This window comes from Homarus americanus, unplaced genomic scaffold, assembly GCF_018991925.1.
Source record: "Homarus americanus isolate GMGI-L3 unplaced genomic scaffold, GMGI_Hamer_2.0 scaffold11794, whole genome shotgun sequence".
Lineage (NCBI taxonomy): Eukaryota > Metazoa > Arthropoda > Malacostraca > Decapoda > Nephropidae > Homarus > Homarus americanus.
This window is the reverse complement of record NW_024739301.1, coordinates 1,077,347-1,098,283: the sequence shown is the minus strand read 5'-3', so window position 1 is coordinate 1,098,283 and position 20,937 is coordinate 1,077,347. Positions and strand designations below refer to the sequence as shown.

Genomic DNA, 20,937 nt, shown 5'->3' with positions numbered 1-20,937 from the left:
TAGGTAAGTCAATCTATTCACACTGGGTATTAAAGGCACTTGAGAAATTACTACTTATATTATGCACCAAAGTGTACCCAGGGTGTACCTGACTTGACCAAGGTACACAGGTGTGCCAGGACACCGTATAGTAAATTACTAATGTACCTGCATAAGAGATACTGTAAGAGTACTGTAGTAGTAAAATATAGTATGTATTATACAGTATAAGGTATTACATTGTGTGATGGTGACTAAGTGTGGTGGGGGGGGGGGACACATTCAACTACAGGTCAATATAGTACAGCATTTGCTTTGTCATGTAGTGTGAACAGAACTTTATTATTTCTACACACAAGAATATCTTCTCCACTTATTACTTCACAGCAAGAATGCACGATAGAAACTGTGTTGGTGGGAGGACTGTGAGGGTGGCACAAACTTGTCATATCCTGGCCACCAAAATACAGTATGTACAGTAAACTGTCGATGTTTACAGTACATAATAGATTATTTTCATTGAAGCTTTATTTTACTGTATTGGACAGATTATGTGATGCACAAATTTGTAAACAGGAGGGAACAGCAACAAGTATTGGGGAGCAGCCCATTAAGATGCTGGTATCCCCTGCTGCAGGTGCTCGACTTGCAGTTCTGGAGGCACTTACCAACTTGGCCGCTGCTCCCATCTCTAACATTAAGGTCAGTGCTTGTAGATGGATGTATTTATTTTTAATCTCCCTCTAATTTTACTGGAGGGAACTGTAGGATTGCTCACAAGGGATCTTGAATGATTTATCTGTAATCAGACATATCTACCGTATTTGTTGACGTAGAAGACGCGTTTTTCTTCCCCAAAATGTATAGCAAATTACCCTGCGACTAATGCGCCGGTATTATGGATGGGAGGCCAAGCGCCGTAGGTGGAGGTCCCTAGCTAGGGAGTCTGGGATGAGCAGTATCCATTAAGCACAAAAATTTTGTTCCTAATAATATTACTAATAATAAAATACTGAAATAATTACGGCAAATTTGCTGAAGACGTAAATAATGGCTTACATTGGCTTACCGGCAGAGGGAAGCTCACAACATTTCGCTGTACCTCCTTCCCCAGCATACGTAGCCCACACCAGATACATGTCTTACATTATTTAATGACTGTGTTATCTTTAAGAAACATTTGTTTATTATCTAAATGAAAAATGCCCCTAGAAAGATTAAAGAAATGTAAACAGAAAGTTTAGCCGCCAGTTAGCCACTTGCAATGAGTCGATGACGCCAAAACAGTAGCGATGGTGCTACACCCTGGTGGCAGATTGCGGCAACACAAAACATCGCAGCCAAAATTACGAGTTTTACAACCTATTGGTAGTTCTCTTGACCAAAATATAAACAAGGTAGAGTTGGGTTATTCCCTTATTTAAATTTCATACAGCATTCAAACCCATTGCCCAAAAGCAACGAAGGCATTGCTATAACATTAAGTTAAGCTTGATGTCGTAGGCTACGCGAAAGAACACGGTAATTGGGTAGCTGCGCCGCATTTTGGTCCACCACCAACTGAGAAAATTATAAGGACTTGGAGGAAACGTGATCAGCTAAAAGCTGCTGAACGTAGCAAACACTGTCTCCGTTAGGGGATTGTAAAGTGGCCAGAACTAGAAGAAGAATTAAAAACATGGGTGTTAGACCAAAGAAACTTGGGCATTTTAGTATCCACCAAAATGATTATTCACCATTCAAGACTGATGGCACCGAACAGAGATATTGATGATTTTAGAGGATCAACATCATGGTGCTCCAGATTTATGAGGAGAAATAACCTACGAATGAGGGCTAGAACAAGAATAGCACAAAAGATGCCTGCTGAATACAGTACGAAGATAAAATCATCGAGTTTCACAGGTGTGATTAATGCCAGAAAATAAATTATTTTTGAACTTTCACAGATGGCAAATATGGACGAAGTCCATCTGACATTCGATGTGCTATCAAACAAGACGGTAGACTCCAAAGGTGCTAAATCTGTGATTGTTAAAACATGTGGCCACGAGAGGACACACTACACAGTTGTTTTAGCATGCTGCGCTGATGGCACAAAACTGCCACCTTTTCTAGTTTTTTAAAGAAAGACATTACCTAAAGAAAGAATACCCAATGGAGTTTATGTTCATGTCCATCCAAAAGATTGGATGGACGAGGGAGGAATGAAATTGTTGATAGATAAAGTGTGGTCCAAGCGTCCTGGTGGGCTCTAAAAGGAACCTGCCTTATTAGTTTGGGACCAGTTTCGGGCTCATAGGACTGAGCTTGTTAAGAGGAAAGTTGGACAACTGAAGACTCGGTTAGCTGTAATTCCAGTCAGTTGCAGCCTTTAGATGTGTCTATCAATAAGCTATTTAAAGGATTCATGAGGGAGGAGTGGAACAAGTGGATGCAGGCTTCAGATTTTGAAGTGACACCGACAGGAAGAAGGAAGAGGCCTACTATTACACAGGTGTGTGTGGGTAAAAAGTTCATGGAATGCTGTAAAAGAAGAGGTAGTTGTGAAATCGTTTAAAAAAATGTGGCTTTATAGTATTCCACCCTAAGCTGGCCCATAAGCCCCGCCCTGCCCCGCGTCTGTAGCTACAAATAGTTAATTGGTCCCCCTGAGCGTTTTACCTCCCCCCGGACTGCGCGTATAAAAGCGCATATTTTTATCGACCTTTTATAATAAATATGAAAATTTTTCCAACATCCTCACTGAAGTGCTTATGCCTTGAAATAATTTCCCTTTTGATAATCCTGATATTTAACATTATTTTTGATATTAACAGGTCTGCTTACCAATTGTGAACACATTTAGTTTGAATTTTCTATGAACCAATCAGCTGTTGGTATAGAAGAGGGGTGGGGCCTACGGGCCAGATTAGTGTTGAAAGGGTATAGTAATGCCCTTGATGGTACTGTAGACGATTTATTGTTTGAAGAAAATATTGGTGACCCAGATCCTATTGCAAAGAATTCCAGTGATGAAGAGAGTAATATGGATGCCAGCAGTGAGAATGAGTTTTCAGGCTTTGAGGAAGCTGATTTACCTAGTTCTGAAGATGATGATTTACTAGGTTTTGTAGATGATTGAATAAACTTTGGATTTTTTTTTGTGCTGCTTGCTATGTAGTCTGATATTCACTAAATACCAGTTTCTATTAAAATGCATTAATTTTTTTTTCCTGTTGCTTGCTGTGTACTAATATTCATTGAAATATTTGCTTTGTACTGTATCTACAGTATAGGAATTCATTCACATTTATTGTACTTTGCTGCTTGCTACGTACCAGTTTTTACCGATATATTTGCTTTGTCTGCATGTACCATTATTCACTGATATCAATATATTTCTTTTTGGCTGTGGTAAATTTTATTTATTTTCCTTTCAAGGTTAGTATAATGTTACTATATATGATTTCCTACTTGATTCCAGTATATATTTACATGCACAAAATCATATTTCCCCCCCACAAAACTACTTTAAAATCACTTTCAATAATTTTATGATGAAACGTACTAAATTTTTGTTTTCCCACAAAATATCCTTGTAAAATAGGGATGCGTCTTGTACCCCGGTAAATATGGTAATTTAGTCTAACATGTACGTATTCTGTTGCAATTTAAAATTTCATAACATATGACTCGTATGAGATACTATACTAAGGATTATCAGTCTTGGTGGTACACGAGAGAAAATGGAAGATTCAGACAGACTGAAGCGGTGAGAAAACTGACGTCTCAATTGGGGACTCAATAAAGAAGTTACAGCTTCATGTTTTATGGGCCATTGAGTGTAATATGAAATGTCTGATTTTTCGTTGACTAACATGTTCAACCGTGGTCAGTACATTGACAAAAGAAAAATAGAAATGTCAATCGTTTAGATAGTCAACAGTAGCAAAGTTTACAGGTTTGTAGGGGATTTAGGATCATTTTAAGCTAGTTTGTGTATTACATGATGAAATTAAATTTCTGCCCCCCCCCCCAATATAAATTCAGTAGAAATTTAAATGGAAATATGTTTTATGAGATCATTTGTGTAAGGTTTCTTCGTATGTCTGATTATTTATTTATTTATTTTTTAATTTTTTATTTTTTTACGGGGATTAGCCCACCAGGGCACAGGTCACTGACCCACATTGGGGCCTGGGGGGCGAAAATGTAATAATAATAATATTAATAATAATAATATTAATAATAATAAATAATAGTCATAATAATTCATAATAAATAAAATTTATGATAAAACAAACAAAAATAAAATAATAAAATAATGATGATAATAATACAGTAACTGTAATACAGTGGGGTATGCTATAGCGAACGGATCCTACTACGAATATTCCTATAACGAACGGTTTTACCTATAAAATTGAGAATGCTATAACGAACGAAACTCCTACAACGAACATTATTTAAATTTTTTTTTTTTTCCTAATTTATTGTTTTTTTATTACAAATATTAATGATATTCTTTATTTCAGGGGTTTAGATGCATATTTATGCACTTTTTTACAATTTTTACAATTTTATATTATATTTTTCAGTGTTAAGTGGTTATATTTGGGGGCCTGGAACGGATTAATCCTATAACGAACGAATGCTATAACGAACAAGGTTCTGGAACCAATTAGATTCGTTATAGCATACCCCACTGTAATAATAATATTAATAATAAAGAACTATAAATACAAAAATGAAAAAAAAAGATCAAAAGTGAGAAGTGATATATGTATGTTGTGTTGTCAATAGTAAGAGAAACAATTAAGACCCTGCAATTGTGTGTAAATGGAGCAGAAAGTCAGATCAGCAACCTGGGACTTGGTCACAATTTTTGTGATGCCATATGGCAGCAAGGTCTACCATTAGACTACACATTATGCCTCCAACATCTTCCCAGGCGGTAGTACTTCCCTGTTTGGTAGCTGCCTACTACCTACTATCTGTTAATTTAATGTTTAACCAGAAGTTGTTGAATTATGTGAAATTTAGAATGCTTTCACATATGTAACATACATTACTAAGTGGGTCATTAATAGCACACTATTTATCTTCAGGATGTTAAATGCTCAGCCAACTGGATGTGGGCGGCCAAACTGCCAGGTGAGGGGTGGGCGCTGTATCAGGCATGTGAGGCCATGTGTGAGATCATGAAAGCTGTGGGTGTGGGTGTAGATGGTGGCAAGGACTCGCTGAGTATGGCAGCACGGGTTCCTGGGCAAGAAGGTGCGAGCAGCGTTGTCAAGGCTCCTGGATCCCTGGTGGTGTCTGCATATGCTCCTTGTCCTGACATCACTAAGGCAAGTAATAAAGTATCTCATTTATTTAACTTTGTATTCTCGAAGTTTCAAGGTGAATCGTCCTTCCATGAATGGAGTAGCTTAGCACATGATTCCATTACCCTTTGGCCTGGTTGAGGGGATATAGCTGTTAATTATTGTTTGTGTGCATTACTAATCATATTTTGCTCATAATCAAAGATTTCCTCTAATCAAATCATGCCAGTAATAATGAATTTGTAAAACCTTATTACAAGTGGTATCCCTGTTAGCCAGAACAATTGATGCAGAGCACTTCTGGGATAAGAGATTTACAGGTAACCAGACGACTTTCTCAATCCAGGAAAAACTCTTTTCCCCGGAATCTTTTCTGGTTACTGGAAAGTTTTTTCAGTGTGTCTAAACTACACAACCTGCACAGACATGACACTAGCCCAGATCTCCAGAACATTTGTGAGTGCTAGGGAAAGTTTTCAGAGTCTAAACTACCAGAGTCTGTAAAAACCATTCTAAAAAGTTGGAAACTCCATTTCTTTACTAGAATAATCCAGAATAAATTATCTAAAAGTTTGGTAAAATAAATACAGTAGAACCTTGGTAAATTGGACTAATTGGGGCAGACCCCAGTCCAAAAAATGCAAAAGTGTGAAAAAAGCAAATATATTGGGTGGGGGGGGTTGGAGATAACACTGCTTATCCGAACTGTTTATTGAAAATAATTTTATATGTTATTACTGCATTTCAACAACTAAGGTCTTTAACCATTAAGCCCCGGGGTAAGGTGCTGCTGGCCTTATCCCCCATACGGGGTAAATCAAGAAAAATCAACTTTGCCAAAAAATATTTTTTAACCTTTTTAAATGATAAAACAATAAAAAAGAAGTAAGAAAAACTATATATTGACCCTCTAGAAACTTCCCTGTGGCAGCAGTGGCGAGGGAGATAAGGGGACAGTGTTGTTTTGACGGCTAGCGCTCATAGTCACTATGCACTTCACGGCCATTTTCTGCTTGCCTTTGTGTCTGGATGGCCAGTAATGCATATATTTACTGATTATAATACTTATTTCCTATAAATAATTCATTTAGAATTTATTTTATTTGCATTATTTTTCATAAAAATTGCTCGGCTACACGCAGTCTGTCGCCTGGCTGTCTTTGTTTGGGAGAGCAAGTAATGCATATAAATAATTATTGGAAAAATAACTCTACAAATAAATTCATTTATAACATAACCATAGCATTATTTTCCAGTAATACTACACTATACAATACAACTACAGTACACTACTTTTAGCGTCAGAGGTTAAGGGATGCACTGAGCCCACCCACGCCTACCTTTGGCGTGACCACCAAATAGTCATGCTGGAACCTAATAGCTGGGCTTTCAAACAATGGCGCGAAAAGGCACGCGTTCCGGAATGTCAACTGGGGCGTAGGGGTTAACAATCTGCAATTGTTCTGTTTAGCGGTCTTCAACTCGCTGGGAAAATTCAGGACAGAAATCGAAAAAATGGAGACTGCTCCAAATGGGCATCTCTTAACACTGTAGTATTCTTGGCTGGTTGTGTCCTGGTATAGTAATGCACAGTATGCTGCACAACACAAATTGTATGCAAAACAACCACTAGCAAAAGTATGACCGACAATGGCATCAGAATGTTTTCTGGTTGAAATTAGGATAGTGAAGGGACTAAAAGGGCAAAAAAGGGGGAATTTGGCAGAAGTGCCAGAACGAACAGTTCCTTTAACATGTATACACGTAAATTGCATGTTCCGCGATTCAGTAGTTCCGCACTGGGTCCCCAGAACAAAGTAGTCACGAAACTCATGAGGCCACTTTACACATTTTTTTTTGTTTTTGTTTTTTGTACAACTTCTAAAATTTGGAAAGGCCCTGCTCCTGAGCTTTCCAAATTTTAGAAGTTTGACTGTATTGTCAAGCAAGCATTCCAACATATGACTATGCACTAGAGAATACTATACTTCTGTATATCCAAAGCATTTTGTGTAAGGTTTCAAATTCTAAATATGGAAAAAGTAACAATACTTTTTTCTTTTCTTTTTATTAGGACTGTACCTACCAAATTATGAAAAGTGGCATATTGATGTAGGGATTTACTGTGCTCATGTATTTAAATTACCAGATTAATTTTATCCTAAAAGTCAAATATTTGTGACTGTAGATAGTGACACCAGACATAAAGAGCCCAGGAGGAGGGGGCGAAGGCACTCTCCTGTGGGTGCGTCCTGTGCCTGCCCACGCCCGCCTGGCTGGCTCTGCCCTTGCTCAAGTGTACAGCCAGGTGGGCCATGACTGTCCAGATGTGGATGTAAATGAAATTGTGGCCTTTGTGGCTGCCTTTAACCTCATCCAGCAGTTGATTAAGGGTAAGTCTTGGCTCATAAAATTTTCATACACAGTCCTCTTGAAAATTTGAGGTTTTGTATTAAAAATAGAAGAAAAAAACATCTCATAATAGATGATTATATTTTGACAAGTAAAACAGATGTTTAGTTTGTGGCTTGAGCTAAACTGTTATTACTGTACTTATTTTTTTGTAAAGAAAATTTGTATACAGAGTACTGTACAAGTTTTCCCTGTTATTCAAAGGGGTTATGTATTAAAACATTAGTGATGAATACTGAAATGAGTAATAGCAGGAGTTTCCCCATAAGCATTGATGGAACAAGGGGATTACATTCCTATTCATGCTAACATCACTCGCATGACAAAAGGTGGGAAATTTTTCCTCCTACGAAATAATGTACCAATAAGATTGGACTATACCAAAGAATAAACAAGAAACTACTTTTATAATAATGGGAAACACACACACACACACACACACACACACACACACCCATGAAAAAACTCATGTGCACAAAATTCATGATGGCAATATAACACAGGCATACTGTACTGAATTGTGGATAAAATGCACAAAGATCTTGGTGACAATGTTTACTGGATGAAACCAAACACACTGATGCTGATGTGTTTACTACACTACAGTAAACCCTCCAGTTTGGCGACTAATTGGTGCTGAATAAACCTCGCCAAACCAGAGGACTTAATCCAATGGGAAAAGGCCTAATTGGTACTGAGGGGCCAGCCAAAGTCTCAATTTTTTCCTATTTTACCCACGTATAACCTTTATTTTATTGTTGAAAGAGAATGAATAATTAGTTAATCAACATAAACATAGAAAACCAACATTAAAGTTGATGAGCTTAATGTACACTATGCTGGTATTCGAGGCTGGGAAAGGCTGACGTCCGTCACCCCCACCCAAGCCTCCAGTCTCTCCCCTCCTCCTCCACCACTGCCTTTGCCTCCACTAGATCAAAGCCTTCAAAATAAAAGTCCTTTGGCAGGCTCAATCATATCCACAAGCTTTCTCTTATCCTCAAAGGAGTACTTTTTCATTTTCCTCCCAACTCGATACTCGTGAATTTCTTACCTTTGTTTTTACCCCCATCATTTGAACCGACTGGGTGCTCAGACGGTCTTTTACCACCACCACTATCATCCCCTCCAATACCCCCAGGTACTTTTGAGGCCATTAATCCGCGCAAAATCACCGCGCCAAGAGAGAGTGAATTAAAAAAAAAGTACACAAAGGCCAAAGTCACTCGAACAAACAGCGGGAATGTGGATTGACGTGGTCAAAATGGCTGCCTGAACATCTGACTGGTGCTTTGCGCTTGGTAAATACTTGCCAATAATACTCGCCAGCAGCATTAAGCGAGATTTATCTTGCACATATTATTCTACAATTATTAGTTGATTGCATTTCAATTTAAACTCTCGCCAAAGGTGAGGGTTTGGTCCCCAAAATGGAGGGCAGAGTACTGTGTGAAGAAGTATTTCCTTGTATTCATTCTACATGATCACTATGTCCCCTCATGTTGGTGGTGCATGACATTACAAAGAATTGTCCTGGTTTCAGGTTTTCCATCCCTTTCTGGATTTTGAATGTTTCTATGAGATCTGCCCTATTGTGCTTTGTCTGAAGGGTCGTTAGTCCTAAGGCTCTCAGTCCACGTGGATAATCAATATGACATAGTTCCAGAATCATTTTGGTCATTCTGTGTTGCATCTTTAAGGGAATTGTTAGGTCTTTCTGTGGAGGTAGGGTTTCTATGCCTGTATACACTAATTCTGAATTGGACATAAATGAGATTTGTTCAGTTGAAAAAGCCTTTTCCGATCTTTGTATGCCGAAGTGCAGTTTATAATTCCCAAATCTCTGTCCGATTTTCTCACTGCTGCCTCCACTTGTTGTTCCGCCTTCAGTGAATGGCCTTTCACAATGCCAAGATTTTTCTCCTTCTCAACATTATACAGGAAAGTGTTATCAAAATAGTTGTGATTAGGATTGTTGTACCTTACGTGTAGGATCTTGGATTTCATAATGTTAAAGAGAACTTGGTAGCCTCAAGACCATTTAAGCAGCTTGTGCAGGTCTTTCTGCATTGTTGTGACGTCATCTTATCTTGCTACCTTCCCAAATATCTTTGTGTCGTCCGCAGACTTGATAATGTGGCTTGATGTATTTTCATGTCATTTATTTGGCTAACAAAGTGGGTCCAATTCACGGTCATTTTGAGAACCTAACCCCTGTGAATTTGAAGGGCATGCTGTATTGATTTTTAATTTTTTGTTTTATTTTTTTTTTACCTTGCATATTGTAAGAAAATTTAAAACTGTGCTATCAACAACAATCTTCAAGATAAGGAGAGATGTTATTTCTGTCGACCGCACATTACTCCCCTACGTGACGTGCAAGGTGATGGTAAACTGCTACATACCTCGCATTAAATCGCTCACTACCACTAATTAAAGAATTCTTTTATACATTCTTACTTTTGTTATGTATATTCAGAACTTATTGGTTTATTGTAATAAGAGTGGTAGAAATTATTGTAGATGGTGGTAGTGGTGGACAGTCACTTGATGAACAGCTGTGAGAGGAGAACATTGACACATCTGTTGTATTTTATATTGTAGTTAAAATGTGTTTCTATCTACATTATTTCATGTTTCTTATCATTTTATCACCATTTCTGTATGAGATGTCAGCCCAAGGACCCCTAAAATTCCCAGCCAGGAATGTATCTACCCATTAATACATTATTTCTTCTAAGAAAATAAGCTTTGCATATCACAATTTCACAAGTGTTTTCAAGAACAGAACCCTAATGATAAATGGTGACTTCCTTAAGTAATAATTGACATTTAACTCATTATATTATGTTTTCCCACTTTACACCAGAGGGTTTAGTGTTAGCACTACATGATGTAAGTGATGGAGGGTTAGTGACCTGCCTGCTGGAGATGGGTGTGTCTGGCTGGTGTGGCATGAAAGTGGATGTTCCACCAGCACCTGCCCCACCAAAATCAAGCACTGACCAGGTGCCACCAACTCTTGCTGCTCTCTTCGGTGAGGAAGTGGGGTGAGTTTTATCTATCATGTCTCCACCCATTATGACGTGACCTGGGCTAAAGAACAATTTTCTGGACACTTAAGCTGATGGTGATGAGGTGTCCCAGGTCAAGGGACAGGTCAACTTTGATAAGAACAAAGTTGCTTAGTCTCTTGTCCATGTCCAGTGACCCGCGTTATACCAGTTACACCCCGAGTTATGTGCTCTTTTGATAATAAAACCAAACGGGTTATCACCACCACCATTTTATGGCCGTTTTCCACATTTTCATGGGTTAGGTACGGTCACCAGAGGGCATGTTACCATCACTCTGAAATGAGGATGGATATTCTGAGCTGATATTGTCAGCCATAATGAAGGGTGGCACTTGTTGATGTCATTTTGGGACCAGCTCACATGTTTTTCATGCCATTAGATTGTTGAAATTAATTCATATTCTGTTTTTGCTGTCCCTTGAAAAGTCATCATTTTATTCATTAGTGTCCTTCCTGATGACTAGCACAGGCTGTCTATACAAGGATGAGGCATCATCTCTAGGGACTTGGTAGAAACGAATCGGACTTTGAAGCATTAAGTTGTGCTAGTAACATCTTCCTCTACGTCACCATATATTGTTTGGGAGTGTCCAATGACTGAAATAACCAAATTATGTAATACCATTTCATTTTATTTCTCAACTTGTTAATTATGATGTGTTATTGCAACAAGTTAGGTAGAATAGAGGTACAGTAATGTGTATCCATCAGGTGGGTGTTGGAGGTGAAGAGTGACTTGAACAACAGTGTATTGGAGAGGTTCCTGAGTGCTGGAGTCCCTGGCACCTGTCTCTTGGGCACCACTAACGGTCTTGGTGCTCATGCGCAGGTAACTTATGTTGGCTTCATGGATAATCTACGTCAAAACCTAAAGTATATTCATCACAAATTTTCAAATTAATGTTCATCTTATAAAGATATAGCACATTTTAGTTGAATTAATATCTTTCAGTTTGGTTAGAAATGGTTTCTGTTGTTTAAAGTGATGTGGTGATTAAGGGGGGTGGCTACACCTGGTCCCTGAGGAGTATAGTTGCTGTCTCAGCCCCAGACCCTGATACTGTAGTTATAAGTGAGGATTACTGTGTTGCCAGGACAATAGTAAGAAGCCATTAAGGGATATTATGAAGGATAAAAATAATATAATAGATTTAAAGATGTTAGAGAAGGAAGAGGACCTGAGCATGCTTGATAAATTGTTATTTTAAGAACATACATGAAGTGAACATGAAAAACCTCTTGACAGACCAGATCTAGGAAACATTGCTGCTGCGCTGAGCAAGAAATTGCCTGTTGAAACCTGCAAATGCTTATTATTTACTGTAATATGAATACTCAAATCCATGGCTGCTAAACCCATGTTGGTGAGGGACTACTGTAATTTACCAAACAGCCAATGAATTGTTTTAAAAGTAATTAACCATTCTCTCTGCCAGATTGATATCAGGGTAGATGGTCAAAAAGCCACTTGCTTGACAGTGCTAGAGGCTGCTAGACTATGGGAGAAGACAAGTTACCATCTTGAAGCACGTCAGGCCAACCCAGATTGTGTTGAAGAGGAGTACAGCAGCCTAGTTAAACGAGCATACACCACATACCATGTCCCCTTCTCGTACAGGGATTTTGTCTTAGGTGTGTACCTGAGCTGACAAATTCAAATTGTATTTTATGACATCAAACCTAATAGATTTGATGGGTTGTGAATGAGTAGATATCCTAGTAATGAGAAGTATTTTTAGGGCATTTGGGTGTTTAGTAGATGATAGACATTTTTATTTGGGGAGCTGAAGATGGCTCCCTCAACCACTTTGGGGTCTCTGTGCTAAATAAAATTCTGGCATTAGCCAAATAAAATATGAAAAGTGGCATCCCATAATGAAAGGGTTAAGCCCATAATAATATATATAGGTATATTTTCTTAGTAATGAAAATTTAAATCTTCCCAATGAATACGCATTATTGTGTAAAAGTTAACATGGAAAATATTAATTATGCACAGGGTATATTAGAACCATTCTCTCTCTAGTAACGAACCATCGTTTTGTGATGAGGAAGATTGGTTTGTTTGATGATGTCATTGACATAATGGAATAAGGTTACCAACACAATGCCAGGAGAGTTATAGCTAGGTAAATGAAGAGCTGTCTATCTCCTTCAGCTTTGAGACTGGAAGTTGTCATCCTTGGGAGTTGGAACTGCAGTTGTGGCTTTGATAGGCAACTCTTTTTATACCCCACTTTATCAGTAGCAAAGGATTTTATCATGTTCATGCACCTGTCTATTTTGGTTTTTACATTATCTCTTGATTGCCTTAACTAATTAATATGTTGGTTACATCTACAGTAGTGTATATTGTCACAAGGTCTGGATCAGTTATGTCTTGAGTAGATGCAGTCATTCTTGTCATAAATTTTTTAAGCACCTTCTGAAGGCCCTGAATAAGATTATATTGTATGCGAGATGCTTGCTTATCTCCAAAAGGTCTCGTTTGATTGTCAAGGTGATACATTTAGCTGGTAGTTATGCAAATAGAATTTTTCCCATTTCAGTCATTTTGATTAAATTGTTTCACTAACCATCATGTTTATGTATCTTGCAGGCCCAGAGGCCAATTTGGTGAGCATACCTCGTGTGGCTGTCATACGTGAGGAGGGTACCAATGGAGACAGGGAGATGGTAGCGGCACTCCTGCAGGCTGGCTTCTGTGTACACGATGTTACCATGACTGATCTCTTGGCCAGTGGGGTCACCCTGGAGGGATTCAGAGGGGTGGTCTTCCCAGGAGGGTTCAGTTATGCAGGCGAGTCACTGTCTGTTGTGGTGTTGCCATATTTTGTTGGTCTGTCTTCTCTCTGTTGTGGTTTTTGTTTTTTAATTCCTGATTTTGATATTGGGAGATTTTTATGGTAATTAATAGATTGCTATTATTTTAATGTTTAGATAGAAAATATAATTAAAAAAAAAATTAGCACCTTTAATTGAACTTCTCAGGCATCGAGTCCCCCTGGTAAAGAACATATCTCCAGTTATATGATTATTGTAAATGTTGCCTTAGTAGTTCATAACCTTCTACTTGCTTCTAACCTCGCCTAGTTTCTTGGTACGTGCAGATATGAAATTTATATAAAGTACTGCAATGTACTGCATGTATTTCACTATGTATGTTTATATCTCCAACATTATATAATATCTACATGTATTTAGCATTCTTGATTAGAGAAGTGATAATGAAGAACTACAAGTTAATGGTAAAGTAATATCAAGTACTGTATATGCTATGCAGATGATACTTCTCTTATTACAGATAGTGAAGAGGCATTACAAAAACTTGTTAACAGATTAGTGGAAAAATGTGGTTAGAGTTAATGCTGTAAAGACCAAAGTAATGTTTTTTTCCATTGGAAACTGATGCAAGAAGGGTGTTGTCCAGTGTGACCCTACCAAACATCTTGGGTTTCCTCCAGGTACTCTGGTTTCCTCCCATACTAACACTGGATGGTAAAATTCATACTGTACAAAAGTAAAAAATAATAAATCCAACTGCCTGAACGGGTAGTAAGATAAGCGTGAAATGAGGAATTACGTACTCGAAAGTAGAAGAGTTACAGGAATACCTTGCTATACATTGGACATGTGTTTTTGAAAAGTGAAACATTAAGGGAAACAATGTACCGTACTACCTTGATAACTCGGCATGTATGGGGCTCTGACCTTGCCGAATTGTCCCAAATTCCGACTTACTGAGGCCCCTCCCCTACAAAAATACAACCATAGAAAATGATCAGCCCATATATGTGTACTGTACATGCAATAACTAATTTTCAAAAGTAACACATACCAGCACTGCAGGTGAAGAATGAAGCATTGTAGTAGGGGAGAGGCATGGTATGTGATGTAGGGGAATGGTAGGTGAGGCAGGAAAATAGTAGGAGAATGTATGTGAGTACTACTGAAATTTGGTCACTTATACAAAATAATTAATACATTTTAACAAAAATAATTTTCTCTGTATAATTTAAGTCTGAGTATGTAAATAAACATGTAACTTATATCACTAAGGATATTATAGTCCACCCTATTAAAACCGTTTTCTTGATTACAGAGCAAAATGGTAAAAATTTAAATAATCTAATATGGCTTAGAGATGAAGAAAATATAATGTAAAATGATAAAATAAACAAAATGTAGAGCAGGGGTTCTCAACCAGGGGGGAATTTCCCCCCTCAGGTTTTCAGGAGGGGGGGGGGGGGAACTGATACTAATATGGAAAAAATAAAGGATTTTCAGCATTATATGCATATTATTTGGAATGCACTTTTTGAGGCAGACAATCTTGGAAAGGAGGGGGAATGACATTCTGACATATGGTGAAAGGGGTGCATGGGGCAAACAAGGTTGAGAACCACTGATGTAGAGCATAGGTGTGTGTGGGAGGTGAATGTATTTGAAGGCAGTGAGCTGTACTCTGGCTGACTCACCCGCCTTCCTCCCTCCCACGTGATGTCACGGCACACATACACGCACACGTCTCGGTCAGCTGTTTGATTGTCTGGCTGAACTGTGGCGTCACATAGATGATGGTTTCAGTGTGGAAGGAGCTTTTTTTTTTTTACAAAATATGTGCTATTGTATTTTATGATATGCTATGTGGTCATAGCGCTGGTGTCAGACACGTGAATAAATGACTTCAGTTGCTCTCAGATTATGGGACTAAATTAGAATTTTTACCAAACGGGACAAAGTTGGGATACCTGGAAGATTCAGATAGTTGGAATGCAGATAAAATAAATTGCACTGTAAATGAAGTAAAGTCTATGATATTGGATTTACCTGAATAGAGGAGACATTCTGCATACAGTGGCTGGCCTGACGTGAATGGAGGAGGTTGTTGGGTGTTACTAGGTCAGTACTGCAGGAACCAAATATTACCAGGGAGTGCTGACTATTAATTCTGGTGCCCTAGATACTCTGTGGTGCAATATATAGTGTAGTACTTTATACCCAAAATATTGGGGTGCTACAGCACCTTCCCTTCCCACGTCCATGTACTTGGTGGAGTGAGTCGGCACCACCCGACCACAACAATAACAAACACCAGACTGACCAAGTGTGGAGTGCAGCACAGCAAGTGTTACCCAAGTGGCCAAATATGCGGAGATTTTCCCAGATAATTTTATATAACTCGGCATTTCCCCGAGTTATTGTATAATGAATTCCGAGATATCATATGTCGAGTTATCAAGGGTTTACTGTATAATGAATACAAGTTTACCATAGACCTAATGATATAAAATTTTGTTTTGTTCCTGAGGTATGTTTCTGGTCAAAAATTTTGGTGTAGACACTGTAACTACGTAATATATTTTAAGTTAAAATAAATGTTTAGATGTAAAAGATATGTCAATAAAATAATATTTACCCAATTCGGTTAAGGAAACTTCATGTAGATGCTGGCTCGTAGAGTTGTTGAGATGAAGCAGCAATAATGACTGCTTCTTCATTTAAGGAATTAGGTTTAAAATACAGTATTGGTCAAAAGACCACTTGTTTGTACAGCTGCGTGTAGCAGTTAGTCTCGTGTGTGGCAGGTCGCCAAGTTGGAATGTGGCAGCTGCTGTTCAGCTGTAAATTAAGAATATTTGACTAAATTTTAAAAAAAAGTAGTAATAGAGGTAAATGTGAATTTATGTTTGTGAATTATTGCTACTCTACTCAACCTGTAAATCTGAGTGGCAAATATTTGTTCTTTTCAGTACATAATGATCATAAAATTGTATTATATTTTTCCAGATGTCTTAGGGTCAGCAGTAGGTTGGGTCAGTGTGATTAAAGGATGTTCAAGTATGCTGGCAGCATTAGAGGCATGGAGAAGCAAACCTACCAGTTTCTCTCTGGGTGTGTGTAATGGCTGTCAATTGATGGCCCTCCTAGGCTGGCTTGATCCATCCTGCCACCATAGTAAGTTGTGTATCTCAGTCAGTGGCATTCCTAGACTGGCTTTACCCACATTTCCACATAGATTAGTTTCTTCATTTTTGCTGCATGTCATAATGTAGATTTTAGTTATGTATTTTGTACAGGGGTACCCATTATTTGTAGAGGATACATACAAAATTATAATTATAGATGAATACTGAAGCAACTGATGGTAGGGAATTTCCCCCATAAGAATTAACAGAATAAGAGGGGATTACATTCCTATTTGTCGCAAATCACTTGCTGGACAAAAAAAAGGGGGAATTTAATACATGATTAATGCCTTGTGCATGGCATTTCTTAGGAAATGTCCTGCACATTACAAGAATTACTGTATGTTCTGGTTCACCAGGCAGTAGTCAGTCTTCAGAGATATCTGGTTATAGACTCCAAAAGAAAGCAGGATTTGAGGAATCAGTCCTTCATTTTTTTTTTTTTTTCTGGTGGCCATTAATACTTGTATCATAAAGTGTGACCAGTATGTGAAATGTTTAGGTGCTTGAACAGTTTCTTAATTTTTGTTAAGAGTTATATTATATCTTTTCATCACATCCATGTAACTTGGTGTCATGTGCAAGATACCTTGACTGGATGATTGGATATTCATCAGACTCGCACAACAGGTACTACCGGTACATGCAAAATTTAAGACGAGATTAACCTTTGAAAGTCAAGGGCAAAAGCCATAAATTCTAAATATATTTGCAGTATGCCTATGTACAGTACAAGATATGCCAAGACTTGGGAAAACAGATATTTACCACACAGACACACACACACACACACACACACACACACACACACACACACACACACACACACACACATACACACACACACACACACACATACACACACACACACATACACACACACACACACACAAAACAGATACTACATAAAACTTTCTAGATCTTAACAGCTTTTGAAGGTCATATGTCAGAGGTCATTATTACCAAAGCTTTTTTTCTTTCTCTCTCCAGCAAATTTGTTACTATACTTAGTGGGATTCTATTTGACATGATCATCAAATCAGAGGAAGAAGTTAAAACTATCTTATGTAATGTACAGGTATACAGGTAGACTCTTGTTTTACAAATCTTCAGTTTACAAAAATTTGAAGTTAAAAAAAATTACAATTTAACCTGGGCTTTGATTTACAAACAGATACCCATAAGTTATAAAGAAAAAAATTGTTAGTGTACGTAGTAATTTTTCTCAAGTTATGAAAATTTGGAGAAATAATGTTTTCTGTCTCTGTTTACCAGTATACTTATTTATTGTTGGTTTTACCATTTTGAATTGGTGGAAAGAATAAAGTAATAAAAGCCCAACATACAGAGAAACAAACCAGTACTGTACAATCCTGTAAATGGCACTTACATTTTCTTAAGTGTGCATGTCTTGGGTGTTTTGTATGTACAGGTAGCCTTCATTTGTGTACAGTATTTTATACTTTCCTTGCATATTCCCAGTGCCGGATTAACCATGAGGCACTGGCCTCAGGCCCCCCGACTCTAAGGGGCCCCCAAATCCAAACATTCTCGAAGTTTGAGCATATAAAACATGAACTTCGTTCAACGATGTCCTAATAAAGTCTCAATTTTCTGTCTCTTGTGAACATTAAATGTGTTATTTTGCAGAAGCTTAATATTGATGAAATCCTTGATAAAATTGGGTATATTTTGTTCGTTATTTATATACACCTTGAGGGTAGGGGGCCCCAAGTTGATCTGTGCCTCAGGCCCCTATTAAGCTTAATCCGGCCCTGCATATTCCTTATATTTTCTTTCACTTTTTATTTATTAGACAGGTAATATATTTGTTATAGGTTTTGGCTCTGTGTTTCCTTCTGTTCAGTTTACAATCTCATCTGTTTTTTTAACAATGAAATTGTTACTGTACTGTACTGCATGTATTTAGCTTATGTTCTCCTTCCTTCCCTCATTGGAACATATCTTGGCTTTCATAATGGGAAAATCAGGGTTATGCATGTAGTTAAATAGTTGTAACATGTGTAGTTTACACTAACTAATTATCAGTGCTTCTCACAGGAGATAGGTCACCAGCAGTTCGTCTGACCCACAATACTTCAGGACGCTTTGAATCTCGGTGGTCCCGAGTTCAAATTGAAACATCAAACTCTGTGCTACTGAAAGGCATGCAGGGAGCAAGACTAGGAGTGTGGGTGGCCCATGGAGAAGGTGGGTCAATGAATATTGAAAATGTTCCAAGAATCATTTTATTTATAATATATTCAAGCAAAGTACAGTAGTTTTAACTGGTCTCTCCAAACATAGGGCTGTATTCACAGTCCTGACCGATGGTGAGCACGACCATCAGGAACCCAACACTCGTGTAGGGAGAGGTCATTCACGAATGTGCTTCAGGCACTATGATGGGTCGAGATCCCGATCAACCGGGCAGGGCTACCAGCATTTCCAAGTCGACTTCAGATGCATAGTGTTGATGTACAGTATATGAGTCAGTTTAAACATGTCATTGGTCAAATTTCCTGTGACTAGTGTCAGGTGTACATAATGATACATTCGATTTTACTGTAGGTCGCTTCATTTACCGAACCGAAGAAGTCCTGCCTGCACTGAAATCTGCTGGCAGTGTCGCCCTCTGCTACTTAGATGACCAAGACCAACCCACCCAGCAGTACCCCTTCAACCCTAATGGCTCACAAGGTAAATTGACTTGATTTGGATATGATCAATGAAATTCTTCCCTAGTAGTGTGGTAGAGCAGCTGCACCCAGTATGAGTATACTGTAGTTTAATTGAAAAAGAAATCAAGATCTTGGAATCATCATTTCTACTTCATTCTGTTCTCTACCTTCCCTTACAGATCCACCTAACTTTGAATTACCATTGTTGCTATCTTGCTTTCATGGCATACTTCATTGATATATTCCAAGGTGACTCGGTACAGTTGCTAAAACTATTCAGTGATCAGCCTCTCTTATCCAAGTTATCACCATTAAGGTTTTACTTCCATTTTCCACCCTTGCATAGGTTATCTGAAGGCACTTCTTCAGACTGCATGATCAATAACAACCTTCACAGTCAAAACTTTTGTATCTATACCCTCTTGTCCTCCATTCTTTCGTTGTGCCCGAGCTTATTACTATAGTACTCTAGGTATTGATACAAATGTACCTTATTAGTCCCCTCATATTTACATAAAAAATATACTAACTGGTCATATTTTAAGTAAATCTATACCCAATTAATTTATCATGAAGCCTCTGGATTGGACCATTGTTTTAACAAATTCTGATCGTATTTAACAGCTAACAGCCTTTGAACACAAGATGGGGGGAATCTCTTGGACATCTTCATGTACTTACCCAAGAATCATGTGAATAGTTTATTAAGTACAAGAATTAAAGACTGGGTAGAATCATCATTACCTGTATATCATCTGCCATTACACAGCAGCTTGACTCTTGTATGTTTTTCCTCTACCATTCTATTCTTACACAGTTCCAGACCCTAACCCCATCTGTCATATACAGTGGTCCCTCGGTTAACGAACATAATTCGTTCCAGAAGGTCGTTCATTAACCGAAAATTTTGTTAACCGAATCCATTGTTTCAATGGAATATTGGTTCCAGCTCACTGAAAAATACATACAAAGTATAAAAAAAAAATGCAGTAAAGTACACTTACTTTGAGGTGTGTATGTAGAAGGCTCCTCGTTGATGAAGATGATGGGAATTAGAAGTGGGGGTGGAGAAGGGAGAAAAGAAGGAAGTGGTATGGAGGAAAAATTGCCTTCAGTGGACCCATTCTTGATGCCTCATTTCACCAATAAAATTTTAAGTTCACTTGGTGTAATTCAAGATTATTTTCTTTCAATCAATACTGCACTGCTATATATTATCAATATGTTAACTAAAGTTCAGAATGACCAATAATTTAAATTAAAAACGCAAAAATATTCAAGACGCCAACAAAATAGGTGATCTCTCCACAGAAAACAAAGCCAGACTGACGCCTGGTGACTGACCCACGCATCTGATGGGTGCACAACTAACTAGTTCCCTGTACTGCATATATTATCAATATGTTAAATAAATGTTAAAATTACAATAATTTTAATATAAAACATTAAAAAATTCAAATTTATTGATATTTAATTCATTGGAAACGAATTTAAACTTAGAACAGATTACT

At 37.9% G+C, this 20,937-nt stretch overlaps 1 protein-coding gene across 2 annotated transcripts in view; it reads left to right on the top strand.

Moving 5' to 3' along the window:
- Positions 1-20,937, top strand: part of LOC121874499 (phosphoribosylformylglycinamidine synthase-like) — a 57,258-nt gene that overhangs the window by 35,381 nt on the left and 940 nt on the right. For both annotated transcript variants that reach the window (XM_042378644.1, XM_042378645.1), the window contains 10 exons: positions 556-681; positions 5,070-5,312; positions 7,477-7,681; positions 10,570-10,750; positions 11,488-11,605; positions 12,213-12,408; positions 13,376-13,576; positions 16,567-16,734; positions 18,807-18,956; positions 19,317-19,445. In XM_042378644.1, coding sequence (XP_042234578.1) covers positions 556-681; positions 5,070-5,312; positions 7,477-7,681; positions 10,570-10,750; positions 11,488-11,605; positions 12,213-12,408; positions 13,376-13,576; positions 16,567-16,734; positions 18,807-18,956; positions 19,317-19,445 — 1,717 coding nt within the window. The remainder of the gene's footprint in view (positions 1-555; positions 682-5,069; positions 5,313-7,476; positions 7,682-10,569; positions 10,751-11,487; positions 11,606-12,212; positions 12,409-13,375; positions 13,577-16,566; positions 16,735-18,806; positions 18,957-19,316; positions 19,446-20,937) is intronic.